Raw genomic sequence first — 20,310 nt, forward strand, 5'->3', positions numbered from 1 at the left:
TTACACTGAAGTCTAGAATCCTGCAATCTTACACTCAAGTCTAGAATCCAGCAATCTTACACTCGTCTAGAATCCTGCAATCTTACACTCAAGTCTAGAATCCAGCAATCTTACACTTAAGTCTAGAATCCAGCAATCTTACACTCAAGTCTAGAATTCTGCAATCTTACACTCAAGTCTATAATCCTGCAATCTTACACAAAAGTCTATAATCCAGCAATTTTACACTTAAGTCTAGAATCCTGCAATCTTACACTCATGTCTAGAATCCTGCAATCTTACACTCAAGTCTAGAATCCAGCAATCGTACACTCAAGTCTAGAATCCAGCAATCTTACACTCAAGTCTAGAATTCTGCAATCTTACACTCAAGTCTAGAATCCTGCAATCTTACACTCAAGTCTATAATCCTGCAATCTTACACTCAAGTCTAGAATCCAGCAATCTTACACTCAAGTCTAGAATCCTGCAATCTTACAATGAAGTCTAGAATCCAGCAATCTTACACTCAAGTCTATAATTCTGCAATCTTACACTCAAGTCTAGAATCCTGCAATCTTACACTCAAGTCTATAATCTTGCAATCTAACACTCAAGTCTAGAATCCTGCAATCTTACACTTAAGTCTATAATCCCGCAATCTTACACTCAAGTCTAGAATCCAGCAATCTTACACTCAATTCTAGAATCCAGCAATCTTACAATGAAGTCTAGAATCCAGCAATCTTACACTTAAGTCCAGAATCCAGCAATCTTACACTCAAGTCTATAATCCTGCAATCTTACACTTGTCTAGAATCCTGCAATCTTACACTCAAGTCTAGAATCCAGCAATCTTACACTCAAGTCTAGAATCCAGCAATCTTACACTTAAGTCCAGAATCCAGCAATCTTACACAAAAGTCTATAATCCAGCAATTTTACACTGAAGTCTAGAATCCTGCAATCTTACACTCAAGTCTAGAATCCTGCAATCTTACACTCAAGTCTAGAATCCAGCAATCTTACACAAAAGTCTAGAATCCAGCAATCTTACACAAGTCTATAATCCAGCAATTTTACACTGAAGTCTAGAATCCTGCAATCTTACACTCAAGTCTAGAATCCAGCAATCTTACACTCAAGTCTAGAATCCAGCAATCTTACACTTAAGTCCAGAATCCAGCAATCTTACACAAAAGTCTATAATCCAGCAATTTTACACTGAAGTCTAGAATCCTGCAATCTTACACTCAAGTCTAGAATCCTGCAATCTTACACTCAAGTCTAGAATCCAGCAATCTTACACAAAAGTCTAGAATCCAGCAATCTTACACAAGTCTATAATCCAGCAATTTTACACTGAAGTCTAGAATCCTGCAATCTTACACTCAAGTCTAGAATCCTGCAATCTTACACTCGTCTAGAATCCTGCAATCTTACACTCAAGTCTAGAATCCAGCAATCTTACACTTAAGTCTAGAATCCAGCAATCTTACACTCAAGTCTAGAATTCTGCAATCTTACACTCAAGTCTATAATCCTGCAATCTTACACAAAAGTCTATAATCCAGCAATTTTACACTTAAGTCTAGAATCCTGCAATCTTACACTCAAGTCTAGAATCCTGCAATCTTACACTCAAGTCTAGAATCCAGCAATCGTACACTCAAGTCTAGAATCCAGCAATCTTACACTCAAGTCTAGAATTCTGCAATCTTACACTCAAGTCTAGAATCCTGCAATCTTACACTCAAGTCTATAATCCTGCAATCTTACACTCAAGTCTAGAATCCAGCAATCTTACACTCAAGTCTAGAATCCAGCAATCTTACACTTAAGTCCAGAATCCACCAATCTTACACAAAAGTCTATAATCCAGCAATTTTACACTGAAGTCTAGAATCCTGCAATCTTACACTCAAGTCTAGAATCCAGCAATCTTACACTTAAGTCTAGAATCCAGCAATCTTACACAAGTCTATAATCCAGCAATTTTACACTGAAGTCTAGAATCCTGCAATCTTACACTCAAGTCTAGGATCCTGCAATCTTTCACTCAAGTCTAGAATCCTGCAATCGTACACTCAAGTCTATAATCCTGCAATCTTACACTCAAGTCTAGAATCCAGCAATCTTACACTTAAGTCTAGAATCCAGCAATCTTACACTCAAGTCTAGAATCCTGCAATCTTTCACTCAAGTCTATAATCCTGCAATCTTACACAAAAGTCTATAATCCAGCAATTTTACACTGAAGTCTAGAATCCTGCAATCTTACACTCATGTCTAGAATCCTGCAATCTTACACTCAAGTCTAGAATCCAGCAATCGTACACTCAATTCTAGAATCCAGCAATCTTACACTCAAGTCTAGAATCCAGCAATCTTACAATGAAGTCTAGAATCCAGCAATCTTACACTTAAGTCCAGAATCCAGCAATCTTACACTCAAGTCTATAATCCTGCAATCTTACACTTGTCTAGAATCCTGCAATCTTACACTCAAGTCTAGAATCCAGCAATCTTACACTCAATTCTAGAATCCAGCAATCTTACAATGAAGTCTAGAATCCAGCAATCTTACACTTAAGTCCAGAATCCAGCAATCTTACACTCAAGTCTATAATCCTGCAATCTTACACTTGTCTAGAATCCTGCAATCTTACACTCAAGTCTAGAATCCAGCAATCTTACACTCAAGTCTAGAATCCAGCAATCTTACACTTAAGTCCAGAATCCAGCAATCTTACACAAAAGTCTATAATCCAGCAATTTTACACTGAAGTCTAGAATCCTGCAATCTTACACTCAAGTCTAGAATCCTGCAATCTTACACTCAAGTCTAGAATCCAGCAATCTTACACAAAAGTCTAGAATCCAGCAATCTTACACAAGTCTATAATCCAGCAATTTTACACTGAAGTCTAGAATCCTGCAATCTTACACTCAAGTCTAGAATCCAGCAATCTTACACTCAAGTCTAGAATCCAGCAATCTTACACTTAAGTCCAGAATCCAGCAATCTTACACAAAAGTCTATAATCCAGCAATTTTACACTGAAGTCTAGAATCCTGCAATCTTACACTCAAGTCTAGAATCCAGCAATCTTACACAAAAGTCTAGAATCCAGCAATCTTACACAAGTCTATAATCCAGCAATTTTACACTGAAGTCTAGAATCCTGCAATCTTACACTCAAGTCTAGAATCCAGCAATCTTACACTCGTCTAGAATCCTGCAATCTTACACTCAAGTCTAGAATCCAGCAATCTTACACTTAAGTCTAGAATCCAGCAATCTTACACTCAAGTCTAGAATTCTGCAATCTTACACTCAAGTCTATAATCCTGCAATCTTACACAAAAGTCTATAATCCAGCAATTTTACACTTAAGTCTAGAATCCTGCAATCTTACACTCATGTCTAGAATCCTGCAATCTTACACTCAAGTCTAGAATCCAGCAATCGTACACTCAAGTCTAGAATCCAGCAATCTTACACTCAAGTCTAGAATTCTGCAATCTTACACTCAAGTCTAGAATCCTGCAATCTTACACTCAAGTCTATAATCCTGCAATCTTACACTCAAGTCTAGAATCCAGCAATCTTACACTCAAGTCTAGAATCCTGCAATCTTACAATGAAGTCTAGAATCCAGCAATCTTACACTCAAGTCTATAATTCTGCAATCTTACACTCAAGTCTAGAATCCTGCAATCTTACACTCAAGTCTATAATCTTGCAATCTAACACTCAAGTCTAGAATCCTGCAATCTTACACTTAAGTCTATAATCCCGCAATCTTACACTCAAGTCTAGAATCCTGCAATCTTACACTCAAGTCTATAATCCTGCAATCTTACACTCAAGGCTAGAATCCAGCAATCTTACACTTAAGTCTAGAATCCAGCAATATTACACTTTAATCTAGAATCAAGCAATCATACAATTAAGTCTAGAATCCAGCAATATTACACTTTAATCTAGAATCAAGCAATCATACAATTAAGTCTAGAATCCAGCAATATTAAAATGAAGTCTAGAATCCAGCAATTGTACAATTTAGTGTAGAATCCAGCAATATTACACTTTAATCTAGAATCAAGCAATCATACAATTAAGTCTAGAATCCAGCAATCTTACACTTAAGTCTAGAATCCAGCAATATTAAAATGAAGATCCAGCAATTGTACAATTTAGTGTAGAATCCAGCAATATTACACTTTAATCTAGAATCAAGCAATCATACAATTAAGTCTAGAATCCAGCAATCTTACCTTTAAGTAAAGAATACAGCAATTTTGTACTTAAGTTTAGAATAAAACAATATTGCATTAGACTCCAGAATAAAGCAATTTTTACACTCAAATCTAGAATCCATCAATCTTGCTGGATGAAATTTTATCCAGGCTCAAGTTTCACTTTTTCAAAATTTAATATTCATCCATACCTGATGTCCTCATCATTACTCAGTAATCTTATCTCCCTCCATTTACCAACTGCCAATGCCAATGTTGAACTGGGCATTGCCATTTCAGTGTGATAGCAATAGGACTTCAATCCTGTAAGGAAAATATGTTAACTTTGTGAAGTACAAACTGTTAGCAAATTTGCAAGGTAACTTCAGTCACTAAAATAGTTTGAAACAAAAGCAAATGATATTGTATCAAAGTTCAGGTGTTAAGTTGTGAATATGTTGAGCTGACCATATATGTGAAAATTTAATAATACTAAATTATTATGATTTTCAGAAATAATATCATATTTAAGAAAAAGGTCTCAAATAAAACTAGTCAAAACACATCAGAGTCAAATTAATTCTATCAAACGAGAGATCCTGACACTCACAAGAATGACTGAAGCCTTTAAGATAATATACACTAACATATACTACACTACACTTTTACAAAGTCTGATACTTTTAATTTATCAAAGTCTGAAGCTGGTAATTTATCTTAAAGTCGAATGTTGGTAATTTATCAAAAATATGCTGGTAATTTATCATAAAGTCTGATGCTGTTAATTTATCATAAAGTCTGATGCTGGTAATTTATCAAAAAGTCTGATACTGCTTGTTGTTTTTGTGATAGACTTTAATGCCATTTTCAGCACAAGATAGGCTATACATGGCAGTCAGTAAAAAGGGTGGAGAAAGAACCCAGGAAAACCAGGAAAGAACCACTGACCCATGAGAAACTATTGGCAAGCTGCCTCACATACCCACACTGGCCAAGCCTGAGACTCAAACCCACACAGACAGAGGTGAGATAGCAGTGATCCATAATGGTGAGAACTTTAGACCACTCAGGGCCCCTTGATACTGGTAATTTTTCATAAAGCCTGATGCTGGCAATAAACATATATACTCACTTAGAAACTGAGTCCATCTACAAACAACCCTGATCTGCCATTGCATAATGCACCAGAAGATCGGGCTCTGTTATTTGTTCTATTGATTACATCTGCAAACAACAGAAATCCAAATCTGCTGGCACATTATATCATGGTAGATCCGGGTCTGTGCAGTTTGACTGGACGTTTGAGTATATACAGTAATTCTTTTACATTTTAAAATACCAATTTGGACAATACTTATTGCAGTTCATTTATGAATAATTTATACACAGTGTACATGCAAACACAATGTACATGTATTCAGATCATAAATATTACAGGATAAACATGCAATATAATTGAAGACATTGTTTATAAGACTTTTGCCAGGAATTTCAATATTTTTCAACAATGTTTCGAGGACAATTTCATTTTCAAGCAATAAAATTAACAGTGAGTAAAGTTTTTAAGATTACTGTTGATTATTGGTAAGAAGAGTCTATGAAATTTCTGATTTAACTATTTTATTCTTCAACAAGAAAAATGAAATATATTTTGTTAGACTAGGCCTATTTGAAGGCAGTATCAGGGGATGATGGTGGGTAAAGTAGTTAACAGTCTTATTAGTCTGAGTTTCTGATTCCTCAAGCTTTTCATGTTCAAGCAAAAACATGTTCTAAATTTATTCCTATTGTCAATATTTCCTTCTTTTTGTGCTCTTGACCTTTTCAATGGTACATCCAAGCACTTTAAGCCAGCGTCAATTTCCTTTTGGCAAACAATACACATAACTTTTTGTTAATTGATTGGCCTCCCCATACCAACATAAAGCACTTATGGCAATCATGCTTGAAAATACTTGACCAATTATTTTATCAGTTTTTTCATTAATGACCAAGTCAACACAGCAACAATTTATTTAAATATGATGAAGTGATCATGATCCGAAATGTAGTTGAGTACAATAATGAGTACATAAGTGACCCAACATGGAAGTATTATTAAGTGACCATAAAATCTTATTGTAAGTGACCCAACATGGAAGTCTTATGTAAGTGACCCTACACTAAAGTCTTACTGTAAGTGACCCAACATGGAAGTCTTACTGTAAGTGACCCTTTACTAAAGTCTCACTGTAAGTGACGCAACATGGAAGTCTTATGCAAGTGACCCTACAATAAAGTCTTACTGTAAGCGACCCTACACTAAAGTCTTACTGTAAGTAACCTAAATTGAAAGTCTTATGTAAGTGACCCTACACTAAAGTCTTACTGTAAATGACCCAAATTGAAAGTCTTAATGTAAGTGATCCAACATGAATGTATTACTTTAAGTGTCCCAAAATAGAAGTCTTACTGTAAGTGACCCAACAGTGAAGTCTTAATGTAAATGACCCAAATCGAAGTCTCACTATGAGTGACCCAAATCGAAGTCTCACTATTAATGACCCAAATGGAAGTCTTACTGTAAGTGACCCAAATGGAAGTCTTACTGTAAGTGACCCAACAGTGAAGTCTTACTGTAAGTGACCCAACAGTGAAGTCTTACTGTAAGTGACCCAAATGGAAGCCTTCCTGTAAATGACCCAAATGGAAGTCTTAATGTAAGTGACCCAAATGAAGTCTGACCATTCTGGTGGCCTTGTGGTTAGAGCGTCCGCCTCAGATGTGGGAGGTCGTGGGTTCGATCCATGGACTAGTCATACCAAAGACTTATAAAAATGGAACTAACAGCTGCCTCACTTGGCACTCCACATTAAGAGGTTAGTGATAGGACTAGTCAGCCTGGTGTCAGGCTAATGTGACTGGGTAGGACATTATGCTACATGTCTGCGGCATGATGCCCCAGTGCTAGACATCACTATACACTGTCACAATGCAGAATCATAGCATATGAGTGAAAAATTGTTAAAGCTACGTTAAAAATCTAAATCATACACACACCAAATGGAAGTCTTACTGTAAGTGACCCAAATGAAAGTCTTACTGTAAGTGACCCAACATGAAAGTCTTATTGTAAATGACACTTTCAAGATTGTGTGAACCATGCCTGATGGACTTTAATAAATTATGCTTTGGATAATTGAAAGCAATCTTGTACACTATAAATGATGAAGGAAAAAAAACCTCATCAATTACTTTCTGTAAACAAGGTGATAACTATTCTATGTATCAGTATCTATTACATTTTTTCTTGTGAGATAATATCTGCACATCAAGAGTACTCAATACATATTCATTTACAGGTAATTTGTCACTGAAAAAGGTGGCATGAATCTGTGTGAACTGTAGTTTTAAGCATAACTTATATTTAAAAAATTATAGCTCCATAAAAAATAAGTGTTCTGCACAACCCCATGTCTCAACTAGGTCTGTACATTGATGAATGATCCCTCCGACTTGCAAAAACTGTAAAATCATTAACAATATTTCACTGCAAGAAAAGCGATACAATTAATTCTCCCTTGTTTTAACAAAGTAGCTGGGGTCCATAACTGATGACAGCATTATGTACCAAGCCACTGTAATTTGATGAGTGCATGTGTGTCAAACATATACACCACTCCCTCGATAACTCGAGCCCTGATAACTCGCGAACCCACTTATAATGTGGTGTCAGGCATGAATCCCATTTTTTAAACCCGAAAATACCCACCCCCCAAATTATCCTTATTTGTTGAACTTGAAGAAAATCACAATAAAAATTGGTAACAGAAACTTTGATGTATCGCTCGTTTTATCGTTGAAAATGGTAGACAGGACTTGGAAATTTTAATCACACTATGAAATATCAAATTTAAAAATAACTTGTACAATTTTTTACATTTTCTTTCCAAACGACATTCCTAGTAAACCGCAATTAACGATATGTAAGGAAATTTTGATCAATAACAATGTCACTTACGCCAAGTGGAGGCAGTACTTCAATAAATAAATACAAATTAAATAATTTTTTTATCAATTGAAATTTGTGTTCTAGTTCCATTTTTTAGTTCCTTTTAAGTGTAATCGTCATAAGTGCAATGTGTCCTCTTGTAATTAAACGTAAAATGCATCAATCTACCATAACAGCTATGTCCGCAAGCATTTCTCTGAGAACCTAATTAAGTGCCGACCGTGTTTTGATAACTGACTTGCAGAAGTATTTGTTGTATTGTTGCACTGAATTAAAAGCTAGCCTCCTTTATATTATCACGTTAATTGTCTTTTGAATAAAAGAAAGGAGGTGGAATAAAAGAAAAGTTAAAAGGCACAAAAATCAAACTAACTTAAAATCGAGCAACCTCGGTTGTACGTCAGGTGAGCTCACCTCACTTGATCAATCGAACACTGTAATAAACATTATTGTGTATGTAACAGAAACTACCTTAAATTAACCAACTCTTTCTTAACTGTGATCAAAGATAACAAGGCAGCAAAGTGAAAAGAATACTTCGTAAAATAAAGAGCATGATTTCACAGATACGGACCATTGTGGGCAAGCGAGTTTCAGAGAATTCTTGAACTGGCATTTAGAGATATCCTCAGGGATGATAAGAAATTTCATTATTACTTCAAATGAAATCATGACATTAACATTGTACTGAACAATAAAAAATTGAGTTTCGACGTAGATGTGTCACAAAATAAATGTCGCGTGTTTTTGAAAAAGAAAAGGAATCTTATTTGGTGGTGTATCAACAGTTAGTCTTGTTCCCAAATTGTGGACTACCGATTTGGCAAGATACTATTAAATACCACTACGGGAACCAGACTCATCAAGAAACCAAAAAGCAGTGACGTAATACACAGATTTTTTGCATACACGTGATGGTTGTTCAAACCAGGTGGAACAATCTTTCATATGTTGGATATTTTGAGGAGAAAAAATTGTTATTTAAACAGAGTAACAACTTCATTAGAAAAAGCGCATTATTAAAAATTATTATCGATGTGATTGTAAAATGAGGAATCAGTCATTAAACAGCCCAGTTCCCTAACGCCGCCCCCCCCCACCCCGGTTTTCTCAATGTCAAAGCGCTTTTTTTTCAATTTTTGGCGGTTCCTCGGTAACTCATGCCTCGCTTATAGTGTGGTCTATGTTTGTGGACCCCGTTGTGCGTGAGTTATCAAGGGAGAGGTGTAGTAAGAATTCTAAATTATATGAATTAAATTTATTTAATGGTATTTGTGAATTCAATTCTGTCAAATAGAGAAATGGTTTAGAAAGGAAATAGAGATATAATTCATTTTGTTTTCTTTCATTCCATATTGTTACAACTTCAATGGACAAATTCAAAGACAATGGTTTAGTCATGGGATCCATAGCAGTACCGTGTTATATCTAAAATCACCTTATACTGAATTTTCATGGATAATGGACATTTTATGGATAATGGACATTTCCTCATCTTTTTGGATTTGTAACATGATGACTCTGTTTTTTATCAAAATGTATATGTAATGATCTAGAACCTTTTTTATTTGGTCTTGAATGCTGAAAGTTTATAGAAACCAATTTTTCTTAGTAAAATATGTTTCTTCGAGAATACTTACCTATCATAATACTTTAGGGGAACTTATAATATCTCACAAATCCAGCCCTCCAAGATTCTACAATTAGCTAAAAGTAGCTAAATGTTGTCAGCCGACCAATGTGGCAGTTGGGCAGAGTGATCTCCCCTGGCGGCAAAGTCTCAGAACCATTCAGTTACTACTCGAGTGGAAGGCATGCTCTCTATGGATGTAACTGCACTGAGGCTGGGAGGGTGTATGTGTATTATCATTGGGTAAGTATTCTCAAAGAAACATATTTTACTAGGAAAATTTGGTTTCTTCTTTAAATATGTTACCCTATCATAATACCTTTAGGATAATAGGTAAGAGGTGGATGGACATACATCCCCTTACCCCAGAGATACCATCTCCAGTCCCTTAAGGTATGTGAGACAGCTTCTAGGTAGCATGACTGAAGTGTGAGGAAATATTCTTGTCATCCTGCTGAATGAGTGACTCCAGGTGGTATGTGGGCTAGACTGGACCCTGCACACATCTGCAAAAGGTCAGGATCAAAGTACTGGAAGTAGGCCTGATAGTGACTGAGCCCTTAATATTAATGTGTTGGTCTTTTGTGATCCCTAGTATATGGCCTAGGTCAGTCGCAATGGAAATAGGCCTCCCATGTGAGAAGGATATCATTAGGATCATCAGTTGAATGTGAGGGAACTTGAACTTATGTTAGCTCTGTCATTCACTGTTTCACAATAGGAATCAAGTCTAACCACAAGGAGGCAAGGTAGAGGGAATTGGAAATGCCTGTGGTGTTGACTAGGGTAACGGAGCTGTTTCAGAGTGTGTCAATGTCTGGTGCTTTGTGCTGGAAGGGTAAGAGTTGATTATCTCTGTTCTCTGCCAAAAATGATCACACTGAGGAAAGGACAGCATGCAGGCTGGTAATGTCTTCATCCTGAGCTATGTGTTTTTGCACACAAGCCTGGACTTCAATTTACACATGCCCAAAATATCACCTTTTTTAACATTGTCACACAACTTTGGAATAGCTAGGTAACATATTGTCAATGAGCAATGTCGTGGGTCTCAGCAGCTTCCACCCTGATTTTTCACTTCACAGACCTTACTTCATAGACCTTATTTCAACAGACCCCATGTGCACAGGTGTAGAGGTCACAGGGTTCGGCTGTGGCAACATATGCCTATGCCCTAGGATCACCCCCAGCAAGCATTCTGTTTAATTTGCCCTTTCACATATGGCAAGTCTAGGTCAATGTCATGACTGGGAGTGAATCGTTAGTCCTGTTAGCAAACTGGACTTCCACCATCTTCACTGTGTAATCTCCAGGCTTGACATATTTGTTACCAACCAAGGCCGGATAACTACAGCTTGTATCATACAGTATGGTTGCTGTCTCACCATTTACCATAGGTATCACTGTGTTCATCCGCTTCTTAATAGTATGCGGAGTTACCACATTAAACACTGTCTGACGATACTTCCTAAAGTCCTTAACAACATGGCCTGGCTTGTTGCAGCCGTAGCATAGGAGATCTCCTATATGCCCAATGATACCATTATCTGCCTTCTGGGCATTCCCTGTAACACAGAAATGACCACAATTGGGATTACTAGCCCAGGCTTCTCTCAGTTCTGACCATTTTGTTTTTGGAATGCCCCCTTGATGACATTCCTTGGTTTATTTATGCTGGGTCAGTCAATGCTACCCCAGGTGGTTGGACATGAATTTACAATCTCATAATGCTCCATCATGTTGATATCTTCCAAAGTCGAGAACTCATGCTCCACTGGGAACATAAATCTCTCCAATACATATTTAAAACATGCTTTTTCAACATGTCTTTGCATATACCCTCATATGTTAATGTCCTACCCATCATTCTGATCTACTTATCAGTAAGAATTCTGTAAATGTCTATAAGAGATAAACAGAAAACACGTTTTGTCTTTTTAGTAGAGCTGGATTCTAGAGGCAGTAGGCTTATATCACTAATGTTAATGTGATCTAAAGGAGAAATATTCCTTAAAATGCTACATCAGGTAAGTTCATCAAACTGGACTATCACAACATGTAAAGAGCAATGTCACCATCACCCAACTGAATTTCAGGACCAAATATACACCATCACCCAACTGAATTTCAGGACCAAATATACAATTACGACTGTGACATGATTTACTGAACAAATTAATGTGTATCACCAATCCGGTGGCCTAGTGGTTAGAGCGTCGACCTCGGATGTGGGAGGTCATGAGTTCGATCCATGGCCGAGTCATATCAAAGACTTACAAAAATGGTACTAACAGCTGCCTCGCTTGGCGCTCAGCATTAAGAGGTTAGTGTTAGGACTGCTCGGCCTGATGTCAGGATAATGTGACTGGGTGGGACATCATGCTACATGTCTGCAGCATGATGCCCCAGTGCTAGATATCACTATAAAGTATCACACTGCAGACATCCTAGCGATATGACTGAAAAATTGTTAAAGCTACATTAAAAATCAAAATCACACACACACACAGCTTAACATTTGGGTTCAATTTAAGTTAAATCTACGAAAATGATGAATGATTTCTAACTTTTCTTAGCACTGATATAAACTATTTGACGCACTTCAGAAAATTAAAATGAAATAAGGAGTAATCATGTATGGTCCTCTATTTATTTACAGTAGTTATTTTTGTGCAGATAAATATAACTGTCTGACATAATTACCACATCTGGATGTTGTTACTGTAGGCTCCTTATCTCCACTCATTAAAACAGTATACTGTGGCTCAACATGTATGCATGCATCCCATGTTGCCATGGCATCTGGAACATCCTGACTAGGAAACAGGGATCTGTTGTTAATCCAGTGCCCATGTGTGTACACACACTCACTGTAAAAATAAATGAAGTACAAAGATATTATCTTTGCAATGAACAAACTATTGGAATATTAAACTGGAAATAAAATAGAATTTGTTGTCACATAAAAAAGGAAGAAAAAGTAAAGTAACAATTAAAACAAACAATTAAATTTACATTGTGAATATAAAATGTAATGCTTATTATCTCAGTGACAAATATCTGGCTTCTAGTTCTGCTGATCAAAAATGATTATCTGAATTATTGTCAACTTTCAAGATATAGATATTAAATTCAAAACGTTTGTTGGGTTACATGTAATGGATAATATGACACTAAACTGACAAAAATAATATCCTACATTTATTTGCATGGACAGATCAGGATGATTACATCAATTGTCTCCCCTCTCTTTTTGGGGCCTAGATAAAGCATCTGTAATCTACATGCTTTGCACCTATATGACCCACTCTTTGACCTCTGATTTAAGAACCTGCAAGAGTAAATGGTTGATCATCCAAAATCTTGTTTCCTCTGGGTGCTCCAGCATCCTTCACTTTAAAGTATATCTCATTACAAATCAAAATTGTTAAGAGTAGGTTTGTGAGAATTTGTTTTATAATCAATATAAAAGATATATATTTAAAGGAGAAAGAAACTTTATAAACACAAATTTATATCATGCAAAACAAAGCAAACCCACTTTCCATCTTGATCCTGGGTCCATTTGAGTGAAGATCCCTGAGGATCTGTTGTGAAGTGGATCCTAATAATCCGTGGAAAGTCCTGCACATGTTGTACACCTGGTTTGCAGATCCTAATACAGTTTTTACTTGTCTCATGGAAAAGCCTTTTTCTAACTGCAATCAAAGAAATCTCTCGTGTTTTGTCTTGTTTCACTTGTTCATCACTCCCTCCAGCAAGTTTTTCATCTTCTTTTACATGTTTGTTACTTTCTCTGCAAATAATATTACTGCCTGTGAGAATTTTGTCATTTCTTTTGCTATGATCATTTGTCTCCCACCTAAATTCACTCTTAGTATGCTGGGTAGGATCATCATTTCTTTTGACCAGTAATTCATTCTCTACAAAACCGTCTTTATTTCTTCTGACAGTTTCATCCTTTGCTTGTGATAATCCATCTTCAACTCTGACAAAATTATCATAATTCTTTTGGACAAGTTTACCATTCACATGGACAAAATCATCACTCCCTATGACATGTACATTGTTTCCTTTGCAAATTAAACAGCTCTGCACACATTCATTATGTTTCTGGAGCAGTTCATCATGTGTTTGACTCATAGGAGATGTGCTGTCATGTACTACCATCTCCTCAACATAGTCAACTAAAATGTTCCAGCTATCCAAAATCAAATGAAAGTCTGTACTGTGGCTGTTGTTAATTTCTAGAGTTGACTCCAACTCAACATTCGACTGCTTACTGCAAGAAGCTTTGACATCTTCAGACTTTGGTACACTGTGTAAATCAGTACTGTCTATGGTCACATGTGAATTTATTAATTTATCAGGTGCCTGCTCTAGCTTACTTAATATCTCAGAATTAGAACTGTGACTCATGAGATTACTTGTAGATGAATCAACAGGATTATTATTAGTAAACCTAATAGTTTGGCAGATTGGAGATTGTTTCTCTAACTTACGACAAGCATAAGTATGATCCTGATTAGCTGAGTCTGAGATTCCCAATATTTCAGCCTTAATGACTGGGTGTGTACTTGAGTAATTCAACACAAAACCATCAGTTGCTGAACTTGGTCCTGAAACTAATTCATGAGATGCCACAATTGTATTTGATTTGTCCACATATTTAATGTGACATACCTGAGCCTCAGCTGAATGAACTGCATCAAAGTTATGATCTGACTGTGACTCAGATGTGCCTGAGTTATAACATTCCTGAGCTTCAGAAGATGAAAGAGCTTCTGTACTATGACACACTGCTGCTTCAACTGATGTGTCTATACCTGAGGTGTAACAAAGGGCAACAGCAGATGATCTATTTATATAAGAACCTGAGTGATAACACACCTGGGCCTCATCTGACATGGTTTCACCTGAATTATGATACACATGAGTTTCTGTTGATGACTCTGCACCAATCCTGTGACACTGCTGAGCTCCAACTAATGAGCCTAAAAATAACCCATGACACAATTTTCCCTTACCTGATACTTCTTTGCCTAAACTATGACTCACTTCTGTCCCAATTTTCAAGTTCAAACTTAAATTGCAACATACTTGAGCCTCATCTGATGAGATGATTCCTAAATTCTGACACTCTTGAGCTCCACCTAGTAAATCCATGACTGCATTGGCAGTTGCACAAGTGTCCAACAAAGAGTCAACACTTGAGTTGTTATATACCCGAGTTTCAGTTGGTGGTAATATATCCATGTTAGAGCAAAGTTTTCCTGCACCTGATTTGTTTATACCTGAGGTACAAAAACCCTTGGATTTTGTGAAAAAGTCTACACCTGAGCTGTCATCATTACTTGAAGTAACTATTCCAAGTTTATGACTCACCTGAGGTGTGTCTGGACATGAATTGTCACACAATTGTTCTTTACCTGAAGTAATAGTTCCTGAGAGGTAACATGTTTCGGCTTCACTGGATGAGCACATACCTGACTTTTGAAATATTTCTGTAAATACATGCAGGTTTCCACCCACATTGTGACACACCTGAGTGATATTATGTAACTCTACATCTTTATTGTAACATATTTTTTCTTCTGAACATGTCTCTATACCTGAACTTGTCTCTATACCTGAACATGTCTCTATACCTGTATCACAAAGCATATGAACTTCACTTGATGCATCTGCAGTTTGATCATGACAGAAAAGCTGAGTTTGAGTAGGTGAATTTTTAAATGAATTCAGCTGCACTTCAGGTTTACTGGATGTTTGAGTCCCTATCTGCAATTCATGGGGCCCTTGAGCACAATCTGATATGTGTGTACCAGAATTCTGACAGGAGTGAAATTCAATCTTTGAACCTGAGTTTGGAAATGAAAACAAATCAGTTGTTATTTCTGCAGATGAGTTTGGGTACAAATGTGTTTCCTGTAATGAGCTATAACAGTGATCGATTAAAATACTGGGGTGTTTATTTTCAGTCTCTGCAGTCAATACAACTGACTCTTTGTCACAGAATGGTGGCATTTCACATGGTGAGCAAGAAATATGACTGTCATTTGCATTATAAAGATGCAGTTGTTTGATAGAAAACAGCCTTGAAGTAGACTGCTGGAACAAAAAAGAGTCTACTACAGCTGAGGCTGCTAATTCAGATGCCATCTCTGTTTGCACATTACTAATTAGATCTTTGTCAACGGATTCCTGGTCCAGAACATTCTGAAATGGAAAATAATAGTCAATCCACAGTTATAAACAACATAACAGTCAATCCATAGTTATATACAATATAACAGTCAATCCATAGTTATATACAATATAACAGTCAATCCATAGTTATACACAACATAACAGTCAATCCATAGTTATACACAAAGTAACAGTCAATCCACAGTTATATACAACATAACAGTCAATCCATAGTTCTATACAAAGTAACAGTCAATTCATAGTTACATACAATATAACAGAATATCACAATCATGGCCATTTAGTACCTATTAAGAAGTAAGTTCTGAATATTAAAAGTTAAAAATTGCTTTAGGAGGATAAACCCTTCAAAATAAATATGAACATGTACTCCTATAATGTAGACAATAAAGGTACAGGTAATAAAAATTCCTTAAAAGGTAAACAAAAACAATAATGGTAAAATAGTAAAACCTTTAAAATACTGGGTCAAAATTTGCTATATACAGTAATATAAACTGCATCCTTTTTGACAAAGACCTTTTCCAGTGTGCAAATCATCAAATAACTTCTATAAAAAAAACTTCTGTCTCACATAGTGAAAGTCAAAACACTTTGTTGGAATATGTTGTACTGTCAGTGGACACAAGCAAGGCATAAATTCTGAACAGATCACACTTCAGAAGATATACATACATGTAAGTCAGATATACAAACATGTAATTCAGATATACATACATGTAAATCAGGTATACATACATGTAAGTCAGGTGTACATATCCTATATGAGAGTAGCACTATGCCATCTCAACTCTCTTTTGTTTTATATGAGGGGTGCCACTCTTCAGTGATGGGATTGATATCTCAAAACTTGTTCTGTAGAGTTTTGGTTTTACATATTTACAAAGTAGACAAAACATGCTGATTTATATAATGGCCACTTTTAGAAAAGAAGGCTATGATGTGACATGTTTACATTCGGATCTCCACCTGACGTAAAATCTGTTCAGTCTCACAAGAGTTGTATTTATCCACTACAATATGCACAATGGTGCATCTCTCTTGTACAATAGAAGCATGTCAATAAAAGAATACAGACAATCAGAGGGTGTTCAGTTTTTAATATTAAGTATATCTCTGATGAAGAGTAAAAAATGTGTAGAAAGGGTGAATATATATCAATGCACACTGATGTCATGTCTATGGAAGAGTTATATGATGTTATCATCTGTAGCAGACATTGTGAGAATGGGGATGAAAGAAATTTGCCAATGATTATTCCAAGGAAAATTGGCAGTGAAATTGAGTTGCCACATGCCAGTTCAACTCCCGAGATTTACTATCCAATACAACCTTTGTATGACTTTGTTGTCATGGGATTTAATGCCATTTTTCAACACTGGTTAGGCTATACATGGCAGCCAGTATCGCTAGTGGAGGAAGAACCCATGAAAACAGCAGGAAGAACCTCTAACCCAAAGGAAGCTACTGGCAAGCTTTGTCATGTACCCACACTGGCCAAGCTTGAGACTCAAACCCACACCGTCAGAGGTGAGATGGCAGTAACAGCTCATGTATAGAGTGTGAACTACAGCCTAATCAAAGTTTCCAGTTTCTAGAATCTAGTAGATCTACATGTTACACTTACTGATATAAAGACATTTCCTGCTTATTTGTGCATGAGATCTATACATACATTCTACCTTTAATTCTTTTTTCATATTCTCTACCATTTATTGCAATAATCAGGTACAATAGTGCTGTTTATCAGGAGAACTCAAACACTAAGTATTAAGCTTGAATGTTGCATTTTCAGCAAGGGTGGGGTGGGCTGGATGGTGGAGAGATTTATTGATTTATTTTTACAAATTCTAACACAAATAACTGTAAAACAATTCTTGTTGTAATTTGTGAAAGAAATTACTAAATACATTATATTAGCTGATAACATATATTATCTTGCAGTAAAAGAAAAACATCCTGGCTCAAATAAAATCCAGTTTCCACCCACCAGAAATTAAATGGTCAGTCCCTAAGAAGCCTGAACTCTAAAAGGAAGAAAATAAGGTTGGCATGTGTGTAAATGAGTCAAAATTATATATTTTATCATATATCAGTAAAACTTGTTTTAATTTAAATCCATGAAAGTGAGCTATTTGCTGGAATATGGAAATTGCACTAAACCTTAATAGACAAAATAATGAGTGGGCAGGTCACAAGTGAAATGGGGATAGTAAAGGAGACAAAGATACAAAGATAGTTTTTCTTTTATAAAATATATTATTTTTCTCTAGCTAAAATGACTGGCAGAGTAAGGTCTTTTTGCTCTACAAATCAGAGGACCTTTTCTCAAAATGATCAGTCCTTATTAAAGCCAAACAAACTTCTCTAGGTCTGACAACTTGTATTTAATTTCCTTGGGGTGGGGATCCTGGGATTTTTCTTCCAACCCTGATATTTATTTTTTCCTGAAATAATTTTTGTTTCAGTTAATATGTTGGATAGAACTTTTTCAACAAATCAAAAGGATATTTTTTTCAAGCTATTTGAGGGATAGAAATTTTGTTTTGTAACCCCACCCAAATTAAATGGTCAGTCCCTTGCATGTAGTTTGTTTCACTTCAAAATCAATAAAAATGTGATATCACATTATTTATTATCTCATCTTTAATTTTTTAAAGATATACAATATCCTACTCTTCAAAGTAAACCACCTTTTTAAAAGCATTCACTAGCTGTATATGTGTTTTTATATTTTTATAAACAGCTCATATGTTTTTTAATGTTTCAAATAAACAAATTTTAATTTAGAAATATGTACTTGAACATATGGAACTTGGAGCCTGCAATAAAGAATTCTTATCTTATCTTTTAAACTGGCCTTACTCTATAATATGGTAATATATATATATATGGCTTTCCAAAGTGGATCCTGAAAGATGGGCTGATCTGGTTACTCCACCCCACCCTTCCCAAAAAAGCATGAAACAACAAGATTATTTTCTAAAATAAGTTTTCTGAACAGTTAGATGGTTAAAATTACGCCCTGGAAATATTTAAAATTCTGGAGCTTCCATGGGCTTTGCATCTTGAGCGTCACTAGGGTCCCATCCCAACGACCCCTTGCCAACTTGTTTATACACTCCCCTGATATTTCTGGATCTGCTCCTGACTTTCTTCAAGGGTACTGTTACTCCCAGCTTTCCAATGATCTAACTTCCTATTAATCCAGTCTATTCTGATACCTCCATAAGATCAATTACTGACTTCTGTGAAATTCTTACCTGTAGAGAGTGAGAAGAAGCAGCACCACTGTCATCACATGCTTTCTCATCATCTTGCTCCTTGATTACTGTTGTCACCAATTTTTCACTTTGTACATCAGGAATTTGACTTTCACAGAAAAGTGTGATGGAACCCTTGAATCTTTTTTCCTCAAATACACAGGTAAGGTCAAGGACATAGTGATGAATATGGATATCTCTGCTGTTAGACATTAATGGAAGGTCAAGGTCATGTTCATCATCATCTGCCATTCTTGCATGCTTTTCCCATATGGATACAAATATCTGCTATGGCACTGAAGAAATGTCCTATGAAAATGAGAAAATAATACTTAAGTTTACTAAAGAACTGCACTGGAATTTTCTGTTTAGAATCTGGCTCCTATTTAACATTTACACATTATTAAGATGCATTTCTTTTAAAATTCCCCATCCCTTCTTTACTTAGATTTTCTTTTCAAACAAATAAAGGTTGATTTAATGCTGAATTATACTCTTTTGCTTCTTCCTTTTTTAAGAACTGTAGCCCCCAAATTTATAAAACTTATAAAATGTTAAACTCGCAGACATTAGTGGTTTCAAGGCAAAAAACTGTACACAACAACAAAATTTAAATTATTTTCAATTGCAAAATAAGTTGTTCTTATGTAAACTAATTGGTATCTAAAGCATTTTTTCACTTTTAGCAATTTTGGTGATCAATGATGCCACCAGAGTATGGTAAGAGATACCAATTATACCTAGTTAAATATGTTTCTTTGAGAATACTTACCCAATCGTAATACCATAGGCGTACTAATACTACCTCATAAATCCAGCCCTCCCAGATACTACTTTTAGCTAAAGGGAGCTTAAACTTGTCTGCCAGCCTATGTGGTAGCCAGGCAGAGTGACCTCCCCTTAGCTATAAGACTTGGCAGCAAAGCCTAATAATACCTCAGTTACTACTGGAGTGGAAGGTACGCTCTCTATGAATGTAACTGCATTGAGGCTGG

General features: G+C 36.0%; 1 protein-coding gene across 6 annotated transcripts in view; it reads right to left on the minus strand.

Moving 5' to 3' along the window:
* Nucleotides 1–20,310, minus strand: part of LOC149806892 (uncharacterized) — a 227,810-nt gene that overhangs the window by 200,990 nt on the left and 6,510 nt on the right. For all 6 annotated transcript variants that reach the window (XR_016421237.1, XM_089959185.1, XM_089959176.1 and 3 more), the window contains exons 2-5: nt 19,316–19,624; nt 13,384–16,061; nt 12,546–12,712; nt 4,434–4,545 (exon numbers count right to left, since the gene is read on the minus strand). Coding sequence is in view for 5 of the 6 variants with exons in the window: in XM_089959185.1 (XP_089815311.1) it covers nt 4,434–4,545; nt 12,546–12,712; nt 13,384–16,061; nt 19,316–19,567 (3,209 nt within the window). In the remaining variant the exon portion in view is untranslated. The remainder of the gene's footprint in view (nt 1–4,433; nt 4,546–12,545; nt 12,713–13,383; nt 16,062–19,315; nt 19,625–20,310) is intronic.

The sequence above is a fragment of the Sinohyriopsis cumingii genome, chromosome 1 (assembly GCF_028554795.1).
Source record: "Sinohyriopsis cumingii isolate HCF-2022 chromosome 1, ASM2855479v2, whole genome shotgun sequence".
NCBI lineage: Eukaryota > Metazoa > Mollusca > Bivalvia > Unionida > Unionidae > Sinohyriopsis > Sinohyriopsis cumingii.